Raw genomic sequence first — 25,236 nt, forward strand, 5'->3', positions numbered from 1 at the left:
CATTAAGGACCATTACTTGAATAATACAATGCAGTTCAAATGAACATGATGCCTAACATAAAATTATCCATTCTCCCCAACTAGACTGTGATCTCTTTAAAGTCTACATTTAATTCTTTAATCTATCTCAACTACCTAGAACCATTCCTCACATAACACAGACATTCAATAAATGTTTGTAGAATGAAGTTCTCAGGAGAAACTACTCGTTAACTGGAGGATTAGAGATCGGGGTCATAAAATTGGAGCAACATTTCAGCCTTTGGTGACAATCTTGTCACAAGAGCCTTCAATTTCACTTACTTTAAAAGCCTCCAGGTTCAACAGCGAAGAATAAAATTGATCATAAAGGAAGAGAAAGAGGAAGATCATGTTTGCTTCTTGGGCAAGTCAGTACTGCACTGAAGAAAACAAGTAAGATGGAACTTTCAAAGACATTAGGATTTAAAAAATATTGAGCAGGATCTGAAAGTGAAAGAAAATTAACTCCAAGAAGTAAAAGAAAATAACACTAATATTAGGAGTGTGAGGATCAACATGCCTAAGAATGTGTACAAAGGGGAAAAGGTATGCTTGACCAAGGAGAAAATGGCAGGGATACACACATACACACAGACACACACACACACAGATACACACACCCTTTCCTTGAAATGTACTTATAAAAAGACATAAATGCCATATTTTATGTTTAAATACAATTGCATTTCATCTATTACTATTTTGAAATTAAGATAACAAACTTTGACTCTGTATGTAAAACTATAATGAACACTACATGATATTAAATAGGGCTTTAGCTTTTGAAACATTGTTCTTAGGGAAAAATTGTCAGAGGAAGAGAAGTTTAAATGTGGGAAGGTTATAATAATTGGCTATTGAACAGGTTATGCTTCATAACCAGAAAAGGTTGAATTTAGCAGGTTCCCTTTGTTATATGGAATGATGACACCTAGTCAACACGTGAGTCTCATTTTACATCCTAAAATCTTAAGTTTTTACTTAATGCTTAATATTCTCTACAATGACATCAAATAGCAAAGTATTTTGTGTAATGGTAACATTGTTGAAAAATACTGTCTGTAGAATCCAGCCAAAACTACACTGGACAGGTAAGAAGTAGATATTCTAAGCTAATATTTTGGAAGACAAGGTAATCTTTCAGTTCTTCCCCAAAAGACAGTGCAATTTATTTGGAAGTCATAGCTGCTATGCATCTTAAGCAAACGAAGATTCTGAGGAACTTCTGTTCCTACACATCTGTTACAGTAACACAGCTGTTATTTTATACTGTATTCTCCAAACTACAGGTACTGCTGAAAAAACAGGTAGAACTCACCAGTTATAGTCCAGTCGAGACTGATGAAGCTGCTGCTGTTTCAGGAGAAGTTTTGTCTCCTGCTGGGCCAACAGATGCTGAAGGCGCTCCTTTTCAATTTCCAGCTCCATTTTCTGAAGCATAAGTTGCTGCCTTCTATCTTCTGAGAGCTGCTTTCTGACATCATTTTCATTAGGTGGCAGTGCCCCATGGCCATGCATCAGAGACGCCCAGGAAAGCCCACAATACCTGCATGAGTCCAGGTGTGTATCGGAATGCTGAGGGTCCATGTGTGTCGGACGGCTCTCGTGAACGTGATCTGCATTTTCAGAACGTCCATGGACACAACACTGACTAAACGGAGGAGCCTGGAGGTGCTGGCATTCCTTCATCTTCAGTTCTTTGGGAGGGGCTTTCTCTGTAGGGACTGCATCTACTAGTTTTTTCCCTGGGGATCTGTAATTACATGTTCTGGTCTCTGAGGGAACCTTGCCCATATCCTCTTTGGAATAATGATGGTTTGCTGGTTTCAAAGAATTATTCCTAAATTCCACAAGGGATTCCAGAGCTGAGTCCTGATTTGCCAACTTAGGCCTCTGCTTGGTTTGAGTGTGGATCAGTGGTTTGGCTACACTCAAGTAGGAACCATCTAGTTCCACAGATGCAGATGGGAGAGTGCTTTTCCTATTGGATACCTAAAAGGAACCACAAGATCACTTGTCAAATAAGAGCACAATAGAGGGAGTTCTTTTGACTCTTCAGGAATCAGTGGTACATGTTTACCAAGACAAAGCTGTGTTTTTGTCTTCTTAATAAAGATAATATTCACAGCTAAAGAGACATGTGCCACAAGGCTAAAATCATTTTCAAACAATCTACATCTCAGTAAATTCACAAGGATGAGAGAAAGTATTGCCACCACTGCTTAAGCAAGACTTCAGGAGTTGCAAATAATAAGAGTTACATAACATCAACTTTGTGAAAAAGAAAAACATTAAATGTTAATGTCTTAAAAATGTTTAATTTTGAATACTAAGCCAAGAAATCCATTCAGCCACCTTAAATACCTTTTGATTGGCCATTACACAGCATGAGATTTGATGTAAAACATTTCACCTTATACTGAATAGGATGTTACTTACTGCTAGAAATTTGATGAGTTTTTATAAATATCTTTACAGTACACAGATAAAATCAACCACTTTCCACAAAATATGATTCTAATCAAAAGTAGTTATTTAAATACAAAACATATTTAATTTCAGCTATAAACATAAGTGATTTCTCAATTAAGCTATTCAAGTGATTACAGTCTGATAGAAGTCACGCAGAAAGGAAGCAGTTTCAAATTACCTTTGACAAGCCAACAGAATGAGCTTTCCCAGCATTTTAGCCTCAAGCTTGTTCAACTGGGGAGAGCAAAACTTAGTTTTTAGCAATGATGCTCAAACTTTAGCATGAATCAGAATCACCTGGAGGGCTTGTTAAGTGTGAATTGCTTGGCTTACTCCCTAGAGTTTCCAGTTCAGCAACTCTAGAGTAGAGCCAAAGAATGTGCGCTGTTAACAAGCTCCTGGGTGGTGCTGCCAACCTGGAACCAAACTCTGAGAACCACTGGTCTGTACCGTGGGCCATTAGACTCCTCCTTTGTCCCTCCTAGAAGGACCATTCTGATTACATCAGGCTTACCCATGGAATCCTGGATAATTTCATCGTCTTAAGGTCCTGACTGGCATCTGTAAAGTCTCTTGTCATACAGAATCTCTGTGCCATATAAAGTGACATTCACAGGTTCCAGGAATTAGGACATGGACATATTTGGAAGGCCATTATTCAGTTTGCCACAACTTTTAAAATAAGAACTAATTCATAAACAGTTGAGATGGTTATGTATTCTAGAGATATAGGAAGAATGAATAATCGAGAACTCTAGCTGAGAGGGGGGAAAAATCCCACCAATTTATTCTGCAATAGTTGAAAATGAAGAACTGATTGGTAAAAAGTATCAACTAACAGATATATGGCAATACAATGTTTCCTAGCCTATAATAAAAGAGGGCTAGTACAATGACTCAAGATTTCAAGTGAGGTTCTAAAACAATGTTAAAGGAGTTCTGTTTAAATGAGAGTCAGCCACATATGTGGCGATGACCTGGGTCTCTTCATAGAAGGCATGCAATCTTGTATACTGAGCAGATGACAAACTACATAAAAGGAACTAGTTCTGGGGCAAAATTTATGATAAACTACCTTATAAAAAATTAACCTTATTTTATACCTAAGGAAGAACTCTAGTCCACATTAATCTCCCCTATTCTGAAATTCTGCAGCACTTACTCTCAACAGAAATGTTTAGCAGCTGCTATTCTGTATGATAAACTGACTTTTTAAAGGTTATACTTTTAAATGACAGATAAATGCTTTGAGTCCAGAAACATAAATCAACTATTTTACAACATCATATATTTTCTAATCCACGTATCATTAATATAACAGTAGATACCATGTATGTAGTATTTTTTATTCACGTTTTTGTTACTTAACATTATTTACATATGTGCATTGTTAGGTACTAACAAAGCTTTTACTTACTTTAATGGTGCTGATTGTTACACTATTCACAAATGTCAGGTATTTGGAAAATTTCTAAAACAAATTTTTTTTGTAGTTAGCATCTAATGTTTTTAAGGGGCACTTAGACATAAACATTTCCATGCGTGCTTTCCTCAAAGATAACACTGCTTTGCCGATTACCTGCTAGGGAACTGTGCATATTGCTAAGCAGAATTCTAAGATGCTCCCCAAGATCTCCATCATCTTGGTGTCCCCACCCTGTATTATCTCCTTGCCTTGAGCAGGGTAGACCTTGTGAATACCATCAGTGATCAATCCTGTGGTTATGTTACGTACATGCCAAAATGGACTTTACATATATAACTAAGGCTCCTTATCAGCTAACTCTGAATTTTAAAAAAAGGAAGATGATTTCACGTGGGCCAGACCTACTCAGGTAAGCCCTTTCATAGCAGGTCTGGTGTTCTCCCCAAGGTCAGTGATTCTCTTGCTGGTCTTGAAGAAATAAGCTATTGTGTTATGGGAGGGCTTTTTTGGTTTTTGGTAGATTTTATTGAACTATAGTTGATTTACAGTGTGTGTTAATTTCTTCTGGACTACAAAGTGACTTATTTATGAGAAAACATAATGGAAAAGAATATGAAAGCGAATACTCCTTTTCATATTCTTTTCCATTATGTTCTGTCACAGGATATTGAATATACTTCTCCGTGCTAGACGGCAGGAACTTGTTTTTGCCCATCCTATATGTAAGAGTTTGCCCCTGCTAATCACAGATTCAGTCCTGAATAGTCATTGGATAGACTGGTGCTGAAGCTCCAATACTTTGGCCACCTGATGCAAAGAACTGACTCACTGGAAAACACCCTGATGCTGGGAAAGATTGAAGGCAGGAGGAGAAGGGGACGACAGAGGATGAGATGGTTGGATGGCAACATGGACTCGATGGACATGAGTTTGAACAAGCTCCAGGAGTTGGTGAAGTCTGGCGTGGTGCAGTCCATGGGGTTGCAAAGAGTCGGACATGACTGAGTACCTGAACTGAGCTGAAGAGAATCCCAGACTCACCGGTAGAGAGAACAGACTTGTGGTTGCCAAGGGAGAACAGCAGTAGGGGAGTGAAGGAATAGGGGTTTGGGATTAGCAGAGGCAAACTATTATATACAGGGTGGGAGGGCTTATGGAGGAGCTCATACGGCAATGACTTCTGGAGCAGAAGGCAGTTTCCAGGCAACAGGGAGCAAGAAAACAAGGCATGCACCATACACATACAAGAAAATAAATTCTGTCAAAAACCTTGTGAATTTGGAAGAGGACCTAGAGCTCTCCGCTGAATACAGCCCAAATGACCTTGACTGCAGCCTTCTAAAACCCTGAGCATAGGATCCAACTAAGCTGTGCCAGACTCACAGACCCACAGAAACTATGAGACTGCAAATGTGTGCTGTTTTAAGCTAAGTTTGTAGTAACTTGTTATACAGCAATAAAAAACTATATAGAATATTATTCAACTTGCCCGAGCCTCAGGTTCCTCAACAGTAAAATAAGGATTAAAAATAGCACCTACATCAAAACTGAACATTGTGGTGAGACAGATGAGCAGTTATCAAGAGTGTCTATCTATAAGGGTACTAATTTACAAAAAGGAAACACAAACCTTCTATTTACCCAAACTTCTTTCAGGCAGAACACTGTGGTGCATGAGTGTATGTGTGTGTGTGTGTGGGGAGGGGGTGAGATCACCTGAGGGCATGTTCAGTTACAACAGATTATCTCTAAATTGTCTTAAAAGAGAATGAGTTCAGTTATCAATCTTTATTTTGCTACAGTGAGGTTTTCAGTAGGGCCAGAGTTGAGCTTCTTGAGATAATTGAGAGGTTCTTCATCTTTCTCATTCATACAAAGGATGTCAGTCTTACACTAACATCTTGCACTGTCTCTTAGGGTTGTTGTGATGATTAGATAATTCATATATAAAGTGCTTTGGACAGTGCTTAACACCTTATCTTTGACAAAGGAGGCAAGAATATACAATGGAGTAAAGACAATCTCTTTAACAAGTGGTGCTGGGAAAACTGGTCAACCACTTGTAAAAGAATGAAACTAGATCACTTTCTATCACCGTACACAAAAATAAACTCAAAATGGATTAAAGATCTAAATGTAAGATCAGAAACTATAAAACTCCTAGAGGAGAATATAGGCAAAACACTCTCAGACATAAACCACAGCAGGATCCTCTATGATCCACCTCCCAGAATTCTGGAAATAAAAGCAAAAATAAACAAATGGGATCTAATTAAAATTAAAAGCTTCTGTACAACAAAGGAAAATATAAGCAAGGTGAAAAGACAGCCTTCTGAATGGGAGAAAATAATAGCAACTGAAACAACTGACAAACAACTAATCTCAAAAATATACAAGCAACTTCTGCAGCTCAATTCCAGGAAAATAAACGACCCAATCAAAAAATGGGCCAAAGAACTAAGTAGACATTTCTCCAAAGAAGACATACGGATGGCTAACAAACACATGAAAAGATGCTCAACATCACTCATTATTAGAGAAATGCAAATCAAAACCACAATGAGGTACCACTTCACACCAGTCAGAATGGCTGCGATCCAAAAATCTGCAAGTAATAAATGCTGGAGAGGGTGTGGAGAAAAGGGAACCCTCCTACACTGTTGGTGGGAATGCAAACTAGTACAGCCACTATGGAGAACAGTGTGGAGATTCCTTAAAAAATTGCAAATAGAACTACCTTATGACCCAGCAATCCCACTTCTGGGCATACACACCGAGGAAACCAGAATTGAAAGAGACACATGTACCCCAATGTTCATCGCAGCACTGTTTACAATAGCCAGGACATGGAAACAACCTAGATGTCCATCAGCAGATGAATGGATAAGAAAGCTGTGGTACATATACACAATGGAGTATTACTCAGCCATTAAAAAGAATTCATTTGAATCAGTTCTGATGAGATGGGTGAAACTGGAGCCAATTATACAGAGTGAAGTAAGCCAGAAAGAAAAACACCAATACAGTATACTAACACATATATATGGAATTTAGGAAGATGGCAATGACGACCCTGTATGCAAGACAGGAAAAAAGACACAGATGTGTATACCAGACTTTTGGACTCAGAGGGAGAGGGAGAGGGTGGGATGATTTGGGAGAATGGGAATTATAACATGTATACTGTCATGTAAGAATTGAATCGCCAGTCCATGTCTGACGTAGGGTGCAGCTTGCTTGGGGCTGGTGCATGGGGATGACCCAGAGAGATGTTGTGGGGAGGGAGGTGGGAGGGGGGTTCATGTTTGGGAACGCATGTAAGAATTAAAGATTTTAAAATTTAAAAAAAAAATAAAAAATTAAAATAAAAATAAACAAATAAATAAATAAATAAAATAAAAAAACAAAAACAAAAAACAAAAAAACAAAAAAAAAATAAAGTTCATATTTTTAAAAAGTTTCCTATGACTACTACTGTTATTATCACTGACTTCCCTGCCACAACAAATTCTGAAGGCAGGAGGTGTATATGTATATCTATATCTATATGTATAGCACTGGGGCTTGCACATAGCACGTACATTCTCAATAACTCTGGGCTGACGTTATCAGCTTAGGAGAAAAATTCAAATTGGGTTACAGGTCACAGTAACCAAAGAAAAGAAAATTAGAATCCATGATTAGGCTGAATCATGAGCTACTAAGGAAGAAGAGAAAAGAAATAAAACTTCCTGTTGGAATATGAATAAAAGAAATTATTTTACTAGTGGAGTTGAAAAACATTGCCTCTGGAACACATGGAAGTCCCAGTGGGCCTAAATGAAACAGATGTATTTTTCTTTCTGCCTCATGCTTTCTATATATTTACAAATATAACTTCTCTTAACTAAGGTTTAAACTAACAATAAATCCCAAACTGCTGTCTCTAGCATATGGGTTTTATATGAATTTTTCAGATATATAACACTAACTTAAAAACCATTAGATTTTTTTAATGCAGGCATAACATATATAATAAAATGCACAGATCTTTACTTGCATTTACCCATGTAATCATCACCCAGATCAAATTATAGAACAATTCCAATATCCTAGAAAGTTCCTCTGTGTCCTTTCTAGTCAATATCACATCCTCACACTCCCAGGAGTAACCATATTCTGACTCTTATGATGACAGATTAGTTTTACCTATGCTGAACTTCATATAAATGGAATTATACTGCATGCTACTCTTTCGTACCTGGCTTCTTAAGCTCAGCATAATATTTGAGTATCTTCTATGTTTCTTTGTGTATCAACAGTTCATTCTTTTCTCATTGCTGCATAGTACTTCATTGTATGAATTATGCAAAATTAATTTACCCATTCTTTTTATTGGATTAGGTTTTTACCAGTCTAGGACTATTAAAAATAAAGCCTCTATGAATATTCTCAAGGGACTTCCCTTGTGGCTCAGATGGTAAAGTATCTGCCTACAATGTGGGAGACCCAGGTTCGATCCCTGGGTCGGGAAGATCCTCCGGAGAAGGCAATGGCACCCCACTCCAGTACTCTTGCCTGGAAAATCCCATGGATGGAGGAGCCTGGTAGGCTACAGTCCATGGGGTCGCAAAGAGTTGGACACGACTGAGCGACTTCACTTCACTTCATGAATATTCTCATACAGTACTCTCTCTTTTTTGAAGTCACATGGCACATATTTAACTTTGTTAGAAACAGCCAGTAAGTTGCCTAAACTGGTCACTCTGTTTCACAACCCCATCAGGAAATTAGGGAGTTGCAGTTACTTCACATTCACAGCAATACTTGCTAGCTGTTCCATTGTTAGTCTATCTGGTGTATGTGTGCTGAAATAGCATAATGGCTTTATTTCCCATTTCCCTGATATGTAATGACAGTAATGAACATATGCTTGCTGGTCATTTGGATATCTTCTTTCATGAAGTTATTGTTGGAACCAATATATTTAAATGATTCAAAGTAATTCTTAAAGGACTGAAAATGAGAAATGAAGGCTGGGGAAGACAATTTCATGCAAACTATTTCCGATAAGCCTACTTAGCTCTAACTGGTCACCTTCACTGACCACTAAATGCAGAACATGCTCCCAGAACACACTGTTACTCAACCCAGAGTTTACCATATACTATGCTAAGTGTTTTACACATTCAACCTATTCTTAACAGCTATTTTATAAGATATTAATTGGCATTTTACTGATGAGAAAATGAAGTTCAAGGAATCAATACAACTTTCCCAAGCTCATGTCAATACTCTATGTCAGACATGGGACTATGTCTCACTCCAAACCCTTAGACTTACTCCAAATACTTAACACATTACTTCCTGTTGTAGACTTTAAACAATTTCTTTAGTATGAAATACCATAAACATAGAAGTACACAAAAAAAATAAGAGCAACTTAGTGAATAATCACAAGGCAATGCCCAACATGACTACCATCCTGCACACAGAAGATGACCCTTCTGTATGCAGAAGACCTCTGATGACCCTGAGCCATCACCACTCTCTACCTCTCTTGCCAAAACAGGGAATGATTACCTTGACTTTAACGAGAATTTCTCCTTTGCTTTAATACTTCTCTGCTGAAATACATAGTAGAGTTCAGTTGTACTTGGTTATTTCTGAAGGATAAATAAAACCATATGATACACATTCTTTTTGTTTAACTTCTTTCACCCAGCATTATATTTGTCGAGTTCATACATGGTGCTATGTGTGGCTATATTCTCAAGGCTATATAGCAGGGGTCAGCAAGTTTCTTCTGCAAAGGGTCAGACACTTAACATTTTAAACTTTGCAGTACATAAAGTCTTTGTCATAACTACTCAGTTCTGCTTTTGTACTGTGAAATCAACAGCTATTCTAGAAAAACCTTATTTGTGGATACTGAAATTTGAATTTCATGTAATTTTCTCATTTCAAGAAATAGTCTTTTTTACTCTAGCCATTTAAAAAGTTAAAACCATTCTTAGCTTGTGAGTTGTACAAAACATTGGAGTTCTGGCAAGCCATGGTTTGCCAACTGAACTTGATAATTATGTTGAGTGCTCTTGGAATTAGAGGAGTCTATGAATATCCTAGGCTATGCTCAAAACTAAACAAACTGAACAATTATGACTTGGGACATGCTATCTATTTAAATGTTTTCTGTGCGATGAAAATGAGTTGGATTGACTGCTTAATCAGAAGTAAATAGGGACTTCTCTGGTGGTCTAGCAGTTAAGAATCTACCTGCCAATGCAGGGGACACGATTTAGATTCCTGGTCTGGGAAGATCCCATGTGCTGTGGAACAACTAAGCCTGTGTGCCACAACTCCTGAGCCTGCCATTACTCGAAGCCCAAGTGCTCTGGAGCCTGTGAGCCGCAGTCACTGAAGCCTGAGTGCCTACAGCCTGTGCTCAGCAACAAGAGAAGCCACAACAATGGTAAACTCATGCAGCAGTGAAGACTCAGCACAGCCAATAATTAAGTAAAATTATAAAAAGAGAAATAAATGGAATGATATTTAGCAGAAAAGCATGTAGAAGAATATACTTAGGAAAAACACATCGCATAAATTAAAATAAAAAAGTTTAGACAGAAAATGATCCATGGAAAACAGTAAGTTCAAAATAGTAGCCTATTAGGATTTGTCTTATACAAAATGTACCACAATCTTGGCTACATCTTTAGACTCTAGATGTGGCAGAAATGAAGCCAGTAAAATCTTTGACAAGGCATGCTGCAGGATCCACAGCACAAAAGAAGGATGAGGAGAAAATGCTGGCAACACTTGGCTTACAACAGAGTAGAAGCATAATGTGTCTTAACTTGGGTAGACACTAGTCAATGACTAGATAAAAAAAACACCAATGAGAAAAGTATAAGGTTTAAAAAAAGTGTGAGAGACTTATATGAGATACTAAGAAATTTCTGATACTGAAGGCTGGTAAATTTCTGAGTTGTGTTTTCTGAATCTTTATGATCCCTTTTTAAAACGTGACAGACATATTTTAAAGACTTCATAGAAAATAAAGGACATTTTTTACAAACATTTATGATACTGACTCGATGGGCATGAGTCTGAGTGAACTCTGGGAGCTGGTGATGGACAGGGAGGCTTGGCATGCTGAAATTCATGGGGTTGCAAAGAGTCGGACACGACTGAGTGACTGGACTGAACTGAACTGCCTCTTTTGGCGTTTCCCTGGTGGCTCAGATGGTAAAGAATCTGCAGTGTGGGAGACCCGGGTTCCATCCCTGGATCGGGGAGGATCCCCTGGAGAAGGGAATGGCTCGCCTCTCCCATATACTTGGCTGGAAAATTCCACGGACAGAGGAGCCTGGCGGGCTACAGACAAGGGGGTGGCAAAGAGTTGGACATGACTTAGCAACCGACACACGCTCACACACACACACATACTCTGCCTGTTTGAGAGGGTAAGTCTAGGATGCTGGACATCCTGCCACAGGCAAGGGGACCCACACTTGCCTGGTGAGACCTGCCAGTCTGTAGAGATGTACAGCCTGCTTTTAAGGGTTGGAGCCTAGACTCTGTTCATTATACAAATCAAAGTATTTTTGATTAAAATATATGTTGGTGTTGCCAAGAAAGTGTTTCCACATAAATAAGGGAAATGGGAGTCTTTTCCAGTTCATCTCAAGAGTTTGTTTTTCTTTTTTCTTTTTTTTTTTTTTTTTTTACCATTTAGATACATGATAATATTTGAATGATAGTAGTATAATATGGGGTTGCTAAGAGTCGGACACGACTGAGCAACTTCACTTTCACTTTTTGCTTTCATGCATTGGAGAAGGAAATGGCAACCCACTCCAGTATTCTTGCCTGGAGAATCCCAGGGATGGCGGGGCCTGGTGAGCTGCTGTCTATGGGACTGCACAGTCGGACACGACTGAAGTGACTTAGCAGCATGATATAACCTTGTATACATGCATGAAAGCACAAACAGGTGTGTTGTACATATATGAACATAAACATTCCTAAGATAATCTAGGGCTTTTTGTGTTCTCACATAATAAAAAATAAAACCCACAGTATTATGTCATGAAAATAGCATCAACAAGTAAACACTCATGTTTTATAAATATGCACAAATCATTTTTACAGGCTCAGCCAATCTTTGCTATTAGCCATAAGGGGAGAGGCAAACTAAACTGCAATAATTATTTCCTGCAACAGGTTGTTATTTACTTTGCATAATTAGGAAGAGATTACTTGGAATGCATTTATGAGTTGTTAACCACAGGATTAGCCAACAGTACCAACAGATCTTATTGGTATTCATTTCTCTAATGGTAAATAATAATTTACTATCCTAGCAAATACCCTATTAACAAACCTCATATTCTCACTGATAGCCTTATAAGAATAAAAATCATTTTGTAACTTCAGAATTTCCCCCTTTGCTCCTCATTTTATGATGAAATCAGAAATCCAGAAGCTAAATATTTCTAAACCTAAACTACAGTGTGAGGGACAGGTCACTGTATTATCCAGAACATTTGGAGTTAATATGGAATAAGGCACAGAACAACATGCCGCATTTTTAGTGAGCTTATGAGAACCAGTTGTCAAGCTGACAGAAGCTACATAATGCAACAGCTGCACTGCGTGGTTTGCCAAAGTCTCATCCCAAATAAATGTTCCTTCTCCCCAGTGCAATTAACTCTCCTACACTGGCAGATTCTGCTAGAAGATCATCAAGGTAGATTACCTTCTAGCGTTATGAACTAAATACTTACAGGTGTTATATCATCAGTTATAACTTACAAACTTTTGCATTCAGCAAGACATCCAGGCAAATGAATCATCTAATTGATGAATTATTTATAAGAAATTCTCAGCATGCTCCTGGCGTCATCCATGGCCTTTTCCAGGTCATATGACACCAATTAGAGCTGAATTTTAAATTATTCAATAACCTGAACTCTCTTGTCATTTAACATATAGATATCAACGCAGTAAACAAGTTAAATCTAATGGGCCCTCGAGGTTTAAGTTTCTCCACTGCACAGCCGCTGAAGCTGCAGGCCATCAGTGGAAAAGAAAAATTAACAGAATGTGGCAGTCAAACACATTTGCAAAGCTCTAATAACTTATTCTAGTTCCCATAGGGACTGTGGCACAACCTAGGATTATTGAATCTTGTAAATCTGAGATTTACAAGAATATAGGCACACAAGATTTTACAAAAGACAAAATACTAGCAATGGATACCAAATGCAGTAGCAATACTTAGGATACACCATGTGTTGTTCAGTCGCTCAGTCGTGGCCACCTCTTTGCAACTCCATGGACTGCAGCACTCCAGGCTTCCCTGGCCTTCACTATCTACACTATGGGCCTGGCAAAATTTTTAACAGTAATTATCAGACTCAGAAAAGGCTAAACCCCATACTCTTTAATCATTACTGTATTTTTTTGAAAGCTAGCATGTGTTGACTTGCTATAAAAATGAATAGAGAGCACAGAATAATTGACAGTATACTTGAGGTCAAAAGACCTCGATTAGAATTCCAGCACTGCTACTTAGGAGTTCTATTATTTTTGGCAAATCATTTTACATCTCTTAGGTAATTTTAAATGTTAATAAAATGGTTGAGTTTGATGATCTCTATAGTTATGCCATCTTTAAGGGCTAAAAACCCAAGGATTGGGTTGCTGTACCCCAAGGAAATGAAAGAAAAGAAAAGGAGAGATGAGAAATTGTATCAATTAGTACATGTTCACTTATCAATTAACAGACATACTACAAAATTACTAAATGCCCCTTGGTTCTAATTTTCCTAGCAAATTCTGTCTTTAACACTATTACTGTATTTGGCTCATATGCTCAAGAATTTACATTAGCAACTAAATTTATCTATCTGCTCACTTAATCTGAGAGAGAAACAAATGAAGATTGAATAAGACAAAAATATGATTGTGAGGTGAGTCCTAAATATTTTGATGGGATGGGACAAACATTCACCATAGAAATACATCACAGAAATACCAATTCAAATCACTTCCACATATATGATCATAATCGCTAAAAGAAACAAGCAGTTTTGTACATGGCTTTCATAATCTACAAGAGGAAACGTGCACAAGGTTAGTTTTAACTACTTACGGATGTGAAAGTTGGATTGTGAAGAAAGCTGAGCGCCGAAGAATTGATACTTTTGAACTGTGGTGTTGGAGAAGACTCTTGAGAGTCCCTTGGACTGCAAGGAGATCCAATCAGTCCATTCTAAAGGAGATCAGTCCTGGGTGTTCATCGGAAAGACTGACGCTAAAGCTGAAACTCCAGTACTTTGGCCACCTCATGCGAAGAGCTGACTCATTGGAAAAGACCCTGATGCTGGGAGAGATTGGGGGCAGGAGGAGAAGGGCATGACAGAGGATGAGATGGCTGGATGGCATCACCGACTCACTGGATATGAGTTTGGGTGAACTCTGGGAGTTGGTGATGGACAGGGAGGCCTGGCGTGCTACAATTCATGGGGTTGCAAAAAGTCGGACACGACTGAGCGACTAAACTGAACTGAACTGATCAGAAAACAGGCAAAATAGTTTTATAGAGAAAATGAGACAAATTAGAAGTGGTGAGGATAATCTTCACAGGTAGAAAATGAAAATAAGACATTGCATAATAAAGCCTGTGCTACTTGGATTCAGTGAGGGATGCCACACAAGAAAATGGTCCATTAGAGCTTACACCAACTATCCTCTTGCCCTGCTTAACGGCATTATGTTTGGACAGAGTACCCGGGGCTGCAAATAGAGCCCCCATTGCCCATTCACTGTCCTCCCATCCACCCCTCCGGTAACAGTCAGGCTCAGAAATGGAAACAAAAACAGCATGCAGGAAGATGTTTCAATGCACATTTTCTTCTTTTAAAAGATCAAAAAGGATTAGTTTGTGTCAAACGAAGGAAAGCTTTAACAAAAAATTCCTAATATACCGTCTAGAAAATATAAGAATACTATTTGAACGTGATCAACTGTCCCTTACAGGAAAGGCAGAATGCATTTATGTTGTTGGTTGAGGGAAAAAGCATTAGTGTTGTATTTTTGAGACTAGAAAATAACTATCTTAAAAAAGATCATTTAAGAAATATCAAAAAATATAAACTATAGTCTACTTGTAGGAAATAAAAGGGAGGTAAAACCAGGCTCTTTATTATATTAAGATTTCTCAAAGTGAATCACAGTCCTTTTACTAAAGATTAGGGTCTTCCATATTCATTTCTCCCTTCATATAAATATCTACAGACCAAAAATGTTTAAAAAACCCAATGAGAAAAGCATTTCTGAATGTACAAGGAACTACCAAACTGAAGAGATCTGAGCTTTAAGAGGGCAAGCTCTTCCTTGGGAACTCAAGATTGTTTAGAATTCTTACTACTGTAATTCAAAAAACTATTCAACATTCAAAAAAAATAAGATCATGGCATCCAGTCCCATTACTTCACAGCAAGTAGATGGGGAAACAATGGAAACAGTGACAGACTTTGTTTTCTTGGGCTCCAAAATCACTGTGGACAGTAACTACAGTCATGAAATTAAAAGACGCTTGTTCCTTGGAAGAAATAAATGAGAAACCTAGACAACATATTAAAAAAGCAGAGACATTACTTTGCTGACAAAGGTCTGTCTAGTCAAAGCTATGTTTTTTCTAATAGTCATGTACAGATGTGAGAACTGGGCAGTAAAAATGGCTGAGTGCCAAGGAACTGATGCTTTCAAACTGTGGTGCTGGAGAAAACTTGTCCTTTGGACAGCAAGGAGATCAAATCTGTCAATCCTAAAGGAAATCAACCCTGAATATTCATTGGAAGGACTGATGCTGAAGCTGAAGCTCCAATACTTTGGCCACCTGATGTGAAGAACTGACTCTTTAGAAAAGACCCTGATGCTGGGAAAGACTGAACACAGGAGGAGAAGGGGACAACAGAGGATGAGATGGTTAGATGGCATCAATGACACAACAGATATGAGCTTGAGCAATCTCTAGGAGCTGGTGATGAACAAGGAAGCCTGGCCTGCTTCAGTCCATGGGGTCACAAAGAGTCAGATATGACTGAGCGACTGAACTGAACTGATGCAAAGAGCTGACTCATTGGAAAAGACCCTGATGCTGGGAAAGATTGAAGGCAGGCGGACAAGGGGACAACAGAGGATGAGATGGTTAGATGGCATCACCAACTCAATGGACACTGAGTTTGAGCAAGGTCTGGGAGATGATGAGGGACAGGGAGGCCTGGTGTGTTATATGTAGTCCATGGAGTAACAGAGTCAGACACAACTGAACAACTGAACAACAACAGCAACAAGTCCTTTAATTATATAGTACCAAATCCCAACTTTTGAAAGTTCAGAATACTTTTTACTAGTTATTTTAGTTTACTGGAAAAAATCACGAGAAAAGATTTCACTTAGGAATTAATAGAAGATAAAATTAGTGATGCAATTTCCTGGTACTCAAAAGTCCTAACTCCTTTTCCTAAGCTTTGAAATTCTACTCACGTTGTAAGGCTGGCTTAGTACCACTTCCTTCCACTGTAGTTCCCTTGTTTCCCCAGCTCACATGAACTGTGCCTTCCCTAGGAGACACCCCAGGACTACTGTGCTCAGTCCCTTATTGTTGTACTTATTTCATTCTGCTCCATCATAATTAGCTATTTTCACATCTCTAAGTTCCTTTGTAATGTGTAAGAATATCACTTCTCCTTGTGGAAACTATGAAATCTTTGAGGGCAGTGATCTCAAAAGATACCATTATTATTGTTCATTGTTATATCTCAGTAAGAGATAATAGGTGCTTGACAAATGTTCTTTTCATATACTTTCGCCCTCCCCAGTACATTGTACAGAACTTGAGAAGAGTGGCAATATTACTTTCAATTTCATATTTCAATGACACTGGTCTTTATAAATAAAAGGAGCAGCATCAGCTAAATGACCTAACTTGTATCCCAAAGAATTTGATAACTTCATTTTACTTACTATAAAATGTGTTGTAGTTGTTGCAGGAGCCACTTACTTTTTACATAAGTACTTTTTGCCAATAAGTTTTTAAAGGTTAATAAAAAATTCTGTAAGTGCAGGAAAAATTCCAACACTATATAGAGTCAGTAAAAATAGGGATCTTGATGCCTATTTGGTTTGGATCTGTGAAACAGGTGGTGCTAATGTAAAGAACCTGTCTTCCAATGCAGGAGACATAAAAGAGGCAGGTTCGATTCCAGGGTTGGGGAGATTCCCTGGAGAAGGAAATGGCAACCCACTCCAGTATTCTTGCCTGGAGAATCCCATGAACAGAGGAGCCTGGTGGCTACAGTTCAGAGTCGCAAAGAGTCGGACACAACTGAACCGACTTAGCACACACACACTTTGAAACAGTAAATAACAAGAGCACTTTTTGCTTTTGAGGTGAGAATTTAAACTTGAAGCAGATCACTGTATTACTGTTCCATGAAAAGTTTTTAAAACAAGATTCTACACTGAAAGACTACAGGACGTGTGCTACATCAACCTCTATTAGGCATAGGCAAACAGACTGGTTACAAGACATAACACCTGAATAAAAGGCAACTGCCTCAGGATTCTTACTTTGAGTTATTAAAAAAAAATCAGTCTTGACATAATTGACTTTCATGTCATAAACAAGTCTGACATATTATGAGAGAGACAACATTAGGTTCAGAAGAAAGATTTATGAAAATTTTGGACAAGCAGGGCGTTCAAAAATGTAAACTTAATTGTGTTTTCCCCAATCCTTTTTCTATTAATGGTGTGCTGCAATGTGTAAAAGATACTCTCAAACAAATATAGTCCTAGAACTATTTTTAAAAATACTTAAAATAAGCTTATTCCCCTTTTCTTCCATGCTTTTGAGTTCTGCTCTAGGGCTAAATCAGAGAAGGCGATGGCACCCCACTCCAGTACTCTTGCCTGGAAGATCCCATGGATGGAGGAGCCTGGTGTGCTGCAGTCCATCGGGTTGCGAAGAGTCGGACACGACTGAGCAACTTCACTTTCACTTTTCACTTTCATGCATTGGAGAAGGAAATGGCAACCCACTCCAGTGTCCTTGCCTGGAGAATTCCAGGGATGGGGGAGCCTGGTGAGCTGCCGTATATGGGGTCACACAGAGTTGGACAGGACTGAAGCGACTTAGCAGCAGCAGTAGCAGCAGCTAGTGCTAAATATGAGAAGAAAAAGTTACGATACATTTTGAGAAGAATGACTAATTTCTTAAAAGTCATTAAATGTGAGACACATGGGAATAAACGAAACCTTTGCAGCTAAAGCTATATTTGTTTAACAATAAAAGGAAGAGCGTTTATAAACAAAATGCTATGGATAAAGATATTAGGTATTATCATCCTCCTCCTGCTCTGTAATTTTACCCAAAGGTATAGGCTGGCAATTGGAGTGAGTGGGGAGGATGAAGATCTGGAAATATCTGTGAGTTACTGCCCTAGCTGCCAGGAGTACAAAGCTTGGTAAGAGTCTCAACATCCATGGCCCTCAAATTTTGGCTAAGGAGGAAAATATTTTGTGTGATAAGATTGTTATTGCAAAGAGATGAGGATCATTAGAGAGGTTACCTTTGTCATTAGTAGGGGAAGGGCAAGTTGGTACATTTTCATAGAAGATGGAACATTTAGACTAAATTGGAAGACAGAATGGAGTTCATTAATGATAAAGGTATATGTGAGGGTGTATAGGGTATGTGGTATAGGACATCTCAGCAAGTGTGTAAAACAGGATGACAAAAGCCTAAAGGAAATATTAGAAGGAGAAGAGAGAATGAAGAAGTAATATTTGAAGAGATAATGCAGAGAATTTTTTGAAACTGCTATCAAGCCACAAATTTAAAAAGTAGTGTGAATCCAAAGGAGAATAAATACAGAGAATGCCAAAATCCATCTACAGAGCACATCATAGTAAAACTGCTCAAAATCAAGGACAAATAAAAAGTTCTGAAAAGTCAACAGAAAAACAGGCACTTTACCTTCAAGGAGACAATAATAAAACTTACAAATGATTTTTAAATTTAAAATATTTCTATTACCTAGAAAAAATACTGCAAATGAAAGAGACAGATTTTGCTTCCAGTTCTGAGTAGGTCAGTAACCTCCAAACTTAAATAAGAAAAACTGACAAAATGTAGGAAAAACCCATTTCAGAGAGTAGGAAACAAGTAGCAGAGAGAAAACAAATGTGATGTTTGAGAGAAAAGAAATAAAATTCAGTGAATTCAACAATAGCCTAGGTCTTCTGCTGGAAGGGAACTTATAAATTGCAGCACAGAGAAGAAAGAACACAAATGGAACCCAACAATCTTACTGAGTTGCGAAGTCGGAGATTAGAGCTGGGCAAGGTAGAAATGGCTAGCAGTTGAGGGACTATGTACCCAAGGGAGTGTAAGGGTCTCCTTGAGTCTTTGGCTGAATATTAATCTGTGTATGTGAAGAATGAAAACTCATGAGGAACTCCAGAGAAAGAATAATTGTGGAGAGCTGCAAAAAGAATAATTCACAAAACTCAAGAGAGGCAGAATTCATACCAGATTAGAGAGGTCTCATGGATACAACAAGCACTCAAACCATCACAAAGGGACCACACTGTAGGTATGGGGCAAAATTAACACTGAAGTAGAGACTAAATTAGAATTATTCTAAAACAGCTTAAATGTAGACCTTGAACTAATCAAACTAATCTTAAAACAAACTTACTGCTGTCCAGAACAAACCTCAATACTTTGCAAAAGAGCACAACCAAATTCAGTATGGAAAGAACGGACAGTTCATAATGTACGACGTTAAATTCTTAGGCAAATGAAGAAACAAAAATGTGACCCATAACCAGGAGAAAACCAATCAGTAGAGAAAACTGAAAGGTCAGTTTTCATTCCAATTCCAAAGAAAGGCAATGCCAAAGAAGGCTCAAACTACTGCACAACTGCACTCATCTCACACACTAGCCAAGTAATGGCCCAAGTTCTCCAAGCCAGGCTTCAACAGTACATGTACTGAGAAATTCCAGATGCTCAAGCTGGATTTAGAAAAGGCAGAGGAGCCAGAGATCAAATTGCCAACATCTGCTGGATCATAGATAAAGCAAGAGACTTCCAGAAAATCACCTACTTCTGCTTTATTGAGTACGCCAAGGCCTTTGACTGTGTGGATCACAACAAACTGTAAAAATTCTAAAAGAGATGGGAATATCAGACCATCTTACCTGCCTCCTGAGAAATCTGTATGCAGGTCAAGAAGCAACAGTTAGAACCAGACATGGGACAATGGACTGGTTCCAAATTGGGAAAGGAGTACATCAAAGCTGTGTATCACCAGATTGCTTATTTAACTTATATACAGAGCACATCATGCAAAATGCCAGGCTGGATGAAGCATGAGCGGGAATCAAGATTGCCGGGAGAAATATCAAGAACGTCATATATGCAGATGACACCACCCTTATGGCAGAAAGTGAAGGAGAACTAAAGAGACTTGATGAAAGTGAAAGAAGAGAGTGAAAAAGTTGGCTTAAAACTCAACATTCAAAAAACTAAGATCATGGCATCTGGTCCCCTCACTTCGTGTCTAATAGATGGGCAAATAGTGGAAACAGTGACAGACTTTCTTTTCTTGGGCTCCAAAATCACTGCAGATGGTGACTGCAGTCATGAAATTAAAGGATAGTTGCTCCTTGGAAGAAAAGCTAAGACCAACCTAGACAGCATGTTAAAAAGCTTTGCCAACATTACTTTGCCAGCGAAAGTCCATCTAGTCAAAGCTATGGCTTTCCAGCAGTCATGTATGGATGTGAGAGTTGGACCATAAAGAAAGCTGAGTGCTGAAGAACTGATGCTTGTGAACTGTGGTGTCTGAAAAGACTCTTAAGAGTCCCTTGGACTGTAAGGGAATACAACCAGTCCATCATAAAGGAAATCAGTCCTGAATATTCATTGGAAGGACTGATGCTGAAGCTGAAGCTCCAATACTTTGGTCACCTGATGCGAAGAACTGACTCATGTGAAAAGACCCTGATGCTGGTAAAGATTGAAGGCAGGAGGAGGAGGGGATGGTAGAGGATGAGATGGTTGGATGGCATCACCAACTGATGGACATGAATTTGAGCAGGTTCCAGAAGTTGGTGATGGACAGGGAAGCCTGGTGTGCTACAGTCCATGGGATTGCAAAGAGTTGGACATGACTGAGCGACTGAACTGAACTAAAGGATAAATGATGGAATTATTTACAAAGGACCTTGCATACTAGGTCTATTCAATCGTGCCCAACTCTTTGCGACCCTGTAGACTGTAGCCTGCCAGGCTCCTCTGTCCCTGGTATTTTCCAGGCAAGAATACTGGAGTAGGTTTCCATTTCCTTCTCTAACTGAGGGATCAAACCTGCATCTCTTACATCTCCTGTACTGGCAGGCAGGTTCTTTACCACTAGCGCTACCTGTGAAGACCAAAAAGGAGACCTTAAATGAGCTATTACAAATACATTCAAAGCTACCATGGAAAACATGACATAAATATAAAAAAATATTTTTTTAAACATGGAATTTCTAGAGAAGAGAAATACAATGTATCAAATGAAATTTTCACTTCATGAAATTAATAATATACTAGATACCTGCACAAGAAAAGGTCTGTGATCATGAAGATATAGAATGACAAACTATCCAAAATGAAGCAGAGAGAGAAAGAAGATATGTGGATCAGTGAGAGAGAGGGGAGAGGGGAGAAGAGAAAGAATACTGGGAACATTTGTAAAATATCAAACAACCTAATGTTATTATGTATTTGTGTTTTCATATATACACATGCATGTATGTATACATGTATACACACGGAGTACCAGAAGAAAACAATGGGGTGGGGGTGGGACAATAGACAAGTGTCTTGAAGGAATAATGGCCTAAATTTTTTCAAATTTGATGAATAAGTTCAATAAAGCCTGTGTGGGAAAAATATTAAAACAACCATACCCAGGTGCTACAGGTTGTCCAAAACCCACTGCCAATGCAAGAGATGTAAGAGACATGGGTTTGATTTCTAGGTCAGGAAGATCCCCTCAGATGGCCATTGGAGCCCACCATTCTAGTTCTTCCCTGGTGGCTCAGATGGTAAGGAGTTTGACCTCAATGTGGGAGACCTGGGTTCAATCCCTGGGTAGAGAAGATCCCCTGGAGAAGGAAATGGCAACCCACTCCAGTATTCTTGCCTAGAAAATCCCATGGATGGAGGAGCCTGGCAGGCTACAGTCCATGGGGTCTCAAAGAGTCCGACATGACTGAGCGGTTTCACTCACTCCAATATTCTTGCCTGGAGAATCCCATGGACAGAGAAGCCTGGTGCAGACCATGGGGTTGCAAAGAGTCTGACATGACTGAAGCAACTTAGCACTAGCACATCAATGCACATCATAATAAAACAACTGAAAATTAGTAAAAAGAAAAAAAAATAAACTCAGTAATAACCACAGAAAAAGGAAACATTACACACAGAACATTAATTATGGGAGACTCTTACTAGAAATAATGTAAGCCAAAAGGCAAAGTGACATCTTTAAAGAGCTAATAAAACTGTCAACCTAAAATTCTATATCCAGTGAAAATATCTTTCGGAAATGAAGAGGAAATGACTTTTTGTTCCTCAGTAAAACAAAAGCTATGATAATTCACTGACAGCAAACCTGCACTACATGAAATGTCAAAGAAGTTTTCCAGCAGGGGAAAACACCAGAGAGGAATCTGAATCAACTGGAAGGAAATTAAAATGCTATAATTAGTAACAGTTGCAAACGATCACTAAGCAGATAATATAAAAGGCTTTCCTTTCTCATTAATTGATCTCTTTAAGAGATAACTGATTGCTTAATGCAGTAGTAATATAATGTATTTTAAACATTTGGAGAAGCAAAATGTTTCACGACAATAGCACAAGGAGAGAAGCATCCTGACATAGGTTTATACATATAACAGGGAATAACAGTATTTGAAAAGTAGAATGGGCTTACCTGGTGGGTCAGATAGTAAAGAATTCACCTGCAATGCAGACCCAGGTTCAGTCCCTGGGTTGGGAAGATCCCCTGGAGAAGGGAATGGCTATCCACTCAAATATTCTTGCCTGGAAATTCCATGGACATAGGATTCTAGGGGGCTATAGTCCATGGCATTGCGAAGAGCTGTACATGACCAAGCGATTAAACACTTGGTGCCTAATACATTGTTGAGTGTAATAATAAATACATAAAGTAAAATGTAGTAAGTTAAAGGTGAACATGGTAAAACTTACAACCACTGGAAAACAAAACATATAAGTATAGCTAATAAGTTAATATTGGAGATAAATCCTAAAACATAAAAAATTAACCTAAAGGAAAAGAACAAAAAGAAAAAGTACAGATGGGGAAGAGAGAAATTAAACAGCCACATGGTAGATTGAAACACAAACACATCAACAGTTACAACAAATGTAAATGAACTTAAATGCTTCAAATCAAACAACAAGGTTCTTGGATTGGATAAAAAAGCAAGACTACATTATATGTTGTCTACAAGAAACTCATACAAAATAAAAAGACAGGGACAGATTAAAAGTAAACTTAATAGAAAAGGATGTACCATTCAAACACAAGTAAAAAGAGAGTTGGAATGGTTTTGTGAATGCTAGACAAAGTAGACTTCAGAACAATAAAACTGCTACGGAAAAATGCAGACTTTTCATAATGATAACGAGTTCAGTTCACCAAAGCATCAAAGCAATCCAAGTAAGTATGCAACTAGTAACAGAGTTTAATAATAAGAAGGAAAAATGACAAAATGAAATTTCAAAATAGAAAACAAACAATAAAAGTTAGAGATTTCAACACTGTCAGTAAGTGATAGAGGAAGACAAAAAATCAATAGGGTTATCAAAGACAAATGCGACTATCAATTCTGTGCTCAGTTGCTCAGTGGTGTCCAACTCTTTATGGCCTCACCATGGACTGTAGCCCACCAGCCTCCTCTCTGTCCATGGGATTTTCCAGGCAAGAATACTGGAGTGGATTGCCGTTTCCTACTCCAAGGGATCTTCCCAACTCAGGGACCAAACACATATCTCTCAAGTCTCCTGCATTGGCAGATGGATTCTTTACCACCTGGGAAGTCTGACTATCAACTAATTCAACCTAATTCATATTCATTTGAAGTGTGCTTGAAAAAACTACCAATAAACTTATATACCGAACCATTAAAACAAGTTTCAACAAATCAAAAAGAACTGACATTGAGACAGATAAGCTAAATAAGAAATCAATAATAGAAAACTATCTGGAAAATCACCAATTATTTTAAAATTCAGCAATACACTTCTAAATATTCTATGGGTTAAAGAACCCATAAAAGAAATTAGAAAGTATTTTAAACTGAATGAAAATGAACACATAATACATCAAAGTTTAGGGGATGCACTTAAAATGGTGTATAGAGGGAAATTTATAGCCCTAAACACCTATTTTGGAAAATAAGAAAGATCTCAAATCAATAACGTGAGTTTCCATATTAGGAAGCTAGAAAAAGAAGAATATACTAAACCCATGGCAATCAGGACGGAATTAATAAAGATCAGAGCAGAATGAATGAAGCATAACAGATAAAAAATGAAAACAAAAGCAAATTCTTTGAAAAGGTGAAACTTTCCATAGACTGATCCAGAGAGAAAAACTATAGTATTAGAAATGAGAGATACCACTACACATCCAAGTCATTAAAAAGATAGCAAACAAATACGAATAACTTCATGCCAATAAATTTGACAACCTAGGTAAACAAATTGCTTTAAGGACACAAATTGCCAAAAGAGATCAAGAAAAAACAGAACACTTATTTGCTCTAAATCAATTAAACAAATTGAATTTGTAACTAAAAACTTCTCAAAAAGATTACTTCAGGCTCAGATGGTTTTATTGACAAATTCTCTCAAAATTTAAGTAAAAAGTAATGCCAACCTACACAAAGTCGATCATGAGATAGAGGAAAGAGGAACATGGGCAACTTTGTGTGGCTGATAAAAAAACTAAAGACATTATAAGAAGGCTATTAACCAAGATCTTTTAAGAACATGAATGCAAAAATTCTTATTAAAATGTTACCAAGTTAAATGTAACAATAAAAAAAGAATAATATAAATGACCAAATGGAAATTAGAAAAGGTAGACTGGCCTAACAATTGAAAATCAATCCACTATTCTAATAGGAAAAAATGATAATTGAATGATCACACTGATAGAAGCAAAAAAAGA

The 25,236-nt window shown here is 38.0% G+C and overlaps 1 protein-coding gene across 3 annotated transcripts in view; it reads right to left on the minus strand.

Annotated features, from left to right (window-relative positions):
* KIAA1328 (KIAA1328 ortholog) overlaps positions 1 to 25,236 on the minus strand; it is a 433,299-nt gene that overhangs the window by 158,044 nt on the left and 250,019 nt on the right. For all 3 annotated transcript variants that reach the window (XM_018039479.1, XM_018039481.1, XM_018039480.1), the window contains one exon: positions 1,340 to 2,013. In XM_018039479.1, the coding sequence (XP_017894968.1) occupies positions 1,340 to 2,013 (674 nt within the window). The remainder of the gene's footprint in view (positions 1 to 1,339; positions 2,014 to 25,236) is intronic.

Source organism: Capra hircus, chromosome 24, assembly GCF_001704415.2.
Source record: "Capra hircus breed San Clemente chromosome 24, ASM170441v1, whole genome shotgun sequence".
NCBI lineage: Eukaryota > Metazoa > Chordata > Mammalia > Artiodactyla > Bovidae > Capra > Capra hircus.